This window comes from Merops nubicus, unplaced genomic scaffold (genome assembly GCF_000691845.1).
Source record: "Merops nubicus isolate BGI_N331 unplaced genomic scaffold, ASM69184v1 scaffold40973, whole genome shotgun sequence".
Taxonomy (NCBI): domain Eukaryota; kingdom Metazoa; phylum Chordata; class Aves; order Coraciiformes; family Meropidae; genus Merops; species Merops nubicus.
Window position 1 is genome coordinate 1 of NW_008601696.1, and position 5,454 is coordinate 5,454.

General features: G+C 50.4%; 1 protein-coding gene across 1 annotated transcript in view; it reads left to right on the forward strand.

The window, feature by feature from the left end:
* Nucleotides 1-3: 3 nt before the first annotated feature.
* The window catches only part of SCNN1G (sodium channel, non-voltage-gated 1, gamma subunit), a gene marked incomplete at both ends in the record, with an annotated part of 9,194 nt that continues 3,743 nt past the window's right edge, over nucleotides 4-5,454 (forward strand). The window contains 5 exons of the mRNA XM_008938068.1: nucleotides 4-151; nucleotides 1,012-1,306; nucleotides 1,716-1,909; nucleotides 2,836-2,939; nucleotides 3,398-3,561. Of these exons, the coding sequence (XP_008936316.1) occupies nucleotides 4-151; nucleotides 1,012-1,306; nucleotides 1,716-1,909; nucleotides 2,836-2,939; nucleotides 3,398-3,561 (905 nt within the window). The remainder of the gene's footprint in view (nucleotides 152-1,011; nucleotides 1,307-1,715; nucleotides 1,910-2,835; nucleotides 2,940-3,397; nucleotides 3,562-5,454) is intronic.

Below are 5,454 nucleotides of genomic sequence, written 5' to 3' on the forward strand. Positions count from 1 at the left end.
GGATCCTGCTGACCCTCAGCGCCGTCGGGCTCATCCTCTGGCAGTGCGCCGAGCTGCTCCTCAACTACTACAGCGCCTCCGTCTCTGTCACCGTCCAGTTCCAGAAGCTGCCCTTCCCCGCCGTCACCATCTGCAACATCAACCCCTACAAGTAAGGCCCGGGGCAGTGGGGAGGACACGGGGGGCCCGGCGGCCAGCCCCCTGGGCACACCCATCATCCCCTCGCCAGCCCAGCACCAAACCCCTTCCCGGGCTTATCCCGCTGCACCCCACTGCCGCTCATCGGCGCCTTTCCCGACCATGGGTTTTTCCCCTGTACGGCACCTTGAGTAACCATCCACCCCTGTGCTGATGCTCTTCAGACACACGTGGATTGTGGTGACTTGCTGAGCTAGACTCAGTCGATTTAGCTTTCTGCCCCAGACAGCCCCTGGTCAGCTCCGTCGTTCTCTGCTCAAATTCTTATTTTTCCCAGGACCAAAGTTCCAGGACTATAAACACCATCTCCTAAAGATCGGAAACGGAGTATCTGGCACTCCTCTATAGCCTCTTTTTTTCCTTGTAGGATGCTTTGGCTTTATCAATCAGCAGTACCTTTTCTCCTGCCAGATTACACTTTACGTTGATGTCTGTTCTGCTGCCAGCTCTCCACCCTGCTCCCTGCAGCCGATCCAGCTTTCCCTTGTCTCTTGGCACAGATGCAGAAGTCTTACTTCCACACGCTCTGCCTCCTGGGGCTTGCTAACACAGCCTTCAAGGAGCGTGGGAGCCTGCAAGGGCTTTCTCTGGGGCTCATTCTGCTTGGCTTCCTGTGGTCCTGGCTCTGGGGTCTCTCCGGGGCACAGCTGTGCCTGCCCAGGCCCGTGTGCTGTGGGGTGGCAGCCAGAGCCACCCGTGTGAGCCCACGGCGCAGGGGCCTGTCCGGAGCGGCGGGGTGCGGCCCTGGAACACCCCAGCTGGGTGCCAGGGTGAGGTGGGATATCACGCTCTGTCACGTTGTCTCCAATGCAGGTACAGTTCCATGAAAGACTACTTATCTGAATTGGACAAGGAGACCAAAAAGGCTTTGGAGACTTTCTACGGATTTTCAGAGGGCAAGTCCAGGGTGCGCCGGTCGGTGGGTGAGTGGAACAGCACAGGGAGCGAATTCTTCAAGCAGATCCCTCTGCTCAAGTTTGAGGACTTCTCAAAGACAGCGACTGACCTCTACAGTGGCCAGAAGAGGAAAATAGAGGGCAGTGTCTTTCACAAGGACTCGTCCATAGTGAACTCCGGGGACTCGAATGATATCATAGGCTTTCAGCTGGTGAGTGTCACTCTGCCATAGCCAGCAAGTTCCTTGTGGGGCAACAAAGGGGAGTTTTGGGTTAGTATACCCCTGGCCAGTTTTGGTGCTTGCTCAGATGGCTTTGTAGTCAATGACACTCCATCTGCTCTTCTTCCCATGCCTCCATGGCTGTCTGCAGATTCATCTCCAGCCCCTTTGAAGAGAACCTCAAGTCTATCCAAATAGACTTAGTGCCTTTCACGGCCGTTTCTTTGGGCCTGAAACATTTGATCGTATCAGCTCTGAGTGAAAGGTTTTTGATGCTTCTTTGCGCTGCTGTAGCTTCCTATGTGGTTATGACTGTGGAATAGAACTGGTATCACACCTACCCTGTAGAATACATAACTTCATTTCACCTGAAACGCTTTTTCCCCTTTGTAATTACCAGTGTGATGCGAACAACAGCAGTGACTGTGCACTTTATACGTTCAGTTCTGGTGTTAATGCCATCCAGGAGTGGTACAAGCTGCATTACATGAACATCATGGCACAAATTCCCCTGGAGACTAAAGAAAAATTGAGTTATTCTGCCGATGACCTTCTACTGACGTGTTTCTTTGATGGCCTATCTTGTGACAAAAGGTCAGTGCACAGAAAATACCTGCCAGCTTAACAGCTTATTTCCAAGTACATAATACGTAGGAATTGAATATTTGGTGTTTGCTGCATTCCAGCAGGAACTGTTTCCATTTATAAGGAAAGCAAACAGTCACGTCTTTGTGAACTTTAATTATGCTTTTTGATTTGATTTGTCATGGTGTTCTGCTGTCCACACTTCAGATAAACCTCTGTCTTTTGGCAGAATCAAATTTACCCGCTGATGATTGTGGCAGTGCCATTCTTGTGTGTCCTGGTAGCAGGAGAGTCCCCCGTTGGTAGCGGGGTGCTGCCAAGGGCAGAGCTCCCCAGGAGCTGGGGGGAAGGTTGTGCTCATACCCGGGTTTAGCAGCTCCCCCTGTGCCAGGGCTCTGCTGCCAAAGCTTGTGTCTGCAGCCCTGCACACGGGTGACATCTTTGCTCAGCAGGAGTTGGCTTGAGTGGGAGGGGATGTTCACAGAGAGACATGAATGGGCTTGAATCACAAGGGTGTGTCCTCAGCCTCCCCTGTGTGACAGCAACTCTGGCATCTTTTCTGAAAAATTAAGATTTGTGTTCCTTTAGATGTTTGGCTGTCCAATGGAGGAGGACTGTGTCCCCTCCACCGCCACCTTCCTGCTAGCTCTGTAACTCTGCCTGCCCTGCCTTCTCAGCCTCTGTTCCCACATGAAAACCTCCAAAACTCTTAATTTCCTGATGCTATTAAACCAGATCACAGTTCAGTGTGTTTTCAAGGATATTAGGAAAAAGACCCATGCTTTTCACCAAAATACATCGCTTGCCAAAAAACAAAAGAAAGAATGGAAACACCTGGTCTTGCTGTGTTTCTGCCAACAGAAAAAGCCCAAACGTGCTGCTTTTCTCCCACAGACAGTTAAAACTGCAGTGTAACAGTACTTGGTTTCTTTCAGGCACTTCACTCGTTTCCATCATCCCCTGCATGGCAATTGCTACACCTTCAACAGCGGGGAGAACGGGACCGTCCTCAGCACCTCCACGGGCGGCAGCGAGTACGGTGAGGGAGCCGTTTGCAGAGGGGCTGGGAGATAACCAGCAGCTCAGTGAACTGGATCCTGCTGGAGAGTGATTGATGTGTTGGCTCTAGATGTGTGAGCTGATTGGGGAAATGCCTGTTCGAACTAGTGCAAACTGTTGCCAGAGAATACAAAGATAATATCATTGCATCACTAATGTTTTCCATCGGGAATTGCTGCTTCCCAGTTATATAACTTTTTTAAGTACCTTTCAGCAGCATTCTGCAGACACGGTGTTTGTTTGCTGTACTTGGGGCCACAGGGGGTCATTACTGGCTGTAAGCGTCTCGGTCTAGCACTGCCAAGACATCACTTGGTTGTTACAGTTCTGCTTAAGGCCAGATAACATTAAATAAATAGTGCTGCCCTCCCTGAACAGAAAAAAGTGGCTCTGGGTTCTGGTGTAACTCTGCTCCTGCCTTGTCTCTCTGCTCTTCAGGGTTGCAGGTTGTTCTATACATAGGTGAAGCAGACTACAACCCTTTCCTGGTGACGTCCACAGGAGCCAAGATCATTGTCCACGACCAGAACGAGTACCCCTTCATCGAGGACATCGGCACAGAAATCGAGACGGCAGCAGCCACCTCCATCGGGATGCACTTTGTGAGTGCCAGCAGTGCTGCTCCCGGGCACAGCCCAGCGCCTGGCCAGCACTCGAGCCCTGGGGGGCCTGGAGGAATCCCTGGGATAGCACTTTCCTAACTAAGTTTTCCTTTGTGCCATGCTGTTGGAAAACTCGGGCCTTTACAAACCAAACAGCTGGGCATTTTGTTTGTTCTCCCTTTTCTCCGACCCTTTGGCGCTCCAGGGGATTTTTTTGTCTTGTTTGCAAAAACCACAACCACAGAAATGTGTTGTCAAGTGCCTCGTTTGGCTTTAGCAATGAGCAGAGGAGTTTGCATCCCACACAGGCTCCAGGGGTGGAGGAGAACGAGCTGAGCTGTGGGTACCCCTCGTTAGGGTCGGGGCTGTAGAGACAACTGCAGCACAACCCCATTAACTCTTTTGTGGTCTAAGCCTTGTTTTGCTGGATTTCTTGCTATCCCAGCTGTAAAAAAAAAAAAGATCTTGTGGGCAGTGACTCTGCCTTTGTCAGCTTAGTCAAGCCTCCTACTGTTGCTTTCAGCAAGGACAGGGAGGGCTGCAGCTCCAAATTTCTCCAATTAGTGTAGTGCAGACAAGTCGTTTGACCCAAGGGGCTTCTTTCCATGGCAGAGAAGTGAAAGCAGTGCCATCGGGCAAGCCAGACTGTCCCCTTTCATCTGGATGGGCTGTTAAACGAGCGTTTTAGCTCTGCTTTTTCTTCACTGATGGTGGGGTCAGATGCATGAGCCAGCCTGCTTATCTGTCCTGGCTGGGCGGGCCAGATATCTGCGAGATAGCCCACGCATTAGAAAGGACATTGAAAGCAGGGCTGGTGGGTTTAAAATGTGCAAATACTTAACTGTCTTCCAGCCGTCTGGAAAACTGGGCAGCAACTGCTTGGAGGGGGGATTGGTGCTGCCTCAAAGGGAGTAGGAGGTTTCAGAACCAGAATGGTGTAAAGCAGGTGAAGTCTGCCAAGGGGCTGTTTCCTTTGTAACTATTACATGGTACAGGAGAAAGTCACTGCAGGCAGCGTCTCAGTGTTCAACATTTTCCTGGAACAGCAGAGCTGGACTGTTGCATATAGTTTAAAAGGCAAGACTGAACATACCTCAGTGGCTGCACTCAAAAGATCTGGCACAAGGAAGCGATCAGATTGCATCCTAGTGGGACAGCTGAAATAGAAGCTGGATGCAGTTTCTGGACTCACAAGGTGGTGATGGCTGTTCTGCCAGTGAGGGAAGGCTCCAGAGAGGCTGCGAGGGGCAGTGGCAGTGCCCAGGACCCCGCTGGCACTGCGTCTCCCCGGGGCAGTGCTGGTGTCCAGGTTGTCCCTCGTGTATTTCTGCTGTGAACCAGGACTCCCCCACCCCCCCACCTCCAAAAATATTCCAAGATGTTTGGAATGCAAACAAGGCATTGCTTGGTAGGAGTTTCAGTGCTTTAGTTAAATATTTAGTTTGGAAATTATTTCAGTACCTGAAGGAACAATTAAGCTTTTATAAGAGTATAAGCCATGACAAAAAAAAAAAAATCTGTACAAAGGATCTGTCACCTTATCTATCTGCTAGAAGACAGAGCAGCAGACTGAGGCAAGCATCTTGGATTGTCTGTGGAAGTTAAAAGCATATTAAGTTGGTTTCCCTCAGTTTCCAGAAGTAATCCATCTCTAATGTTGAAATCCCAGAGTTCTGTGTTCCTTCCATCAAGAAATTTGAGCATCCTTCCAAAAGAGCTGACTTGCACCATATGTGCCCACAGCCTTCTGTTGCTGCAGACAGGAATGGTGATGGGACCTCGGTGACCTGTAGATCTCTAGTCAGTGCCTTAAAGCAAAGCAGGCATTTCTCAGGTGCCTACTAAGTCCATCCTTTTTGGATCAACCCCTAATTTCAAACTCTATAGGGAAAG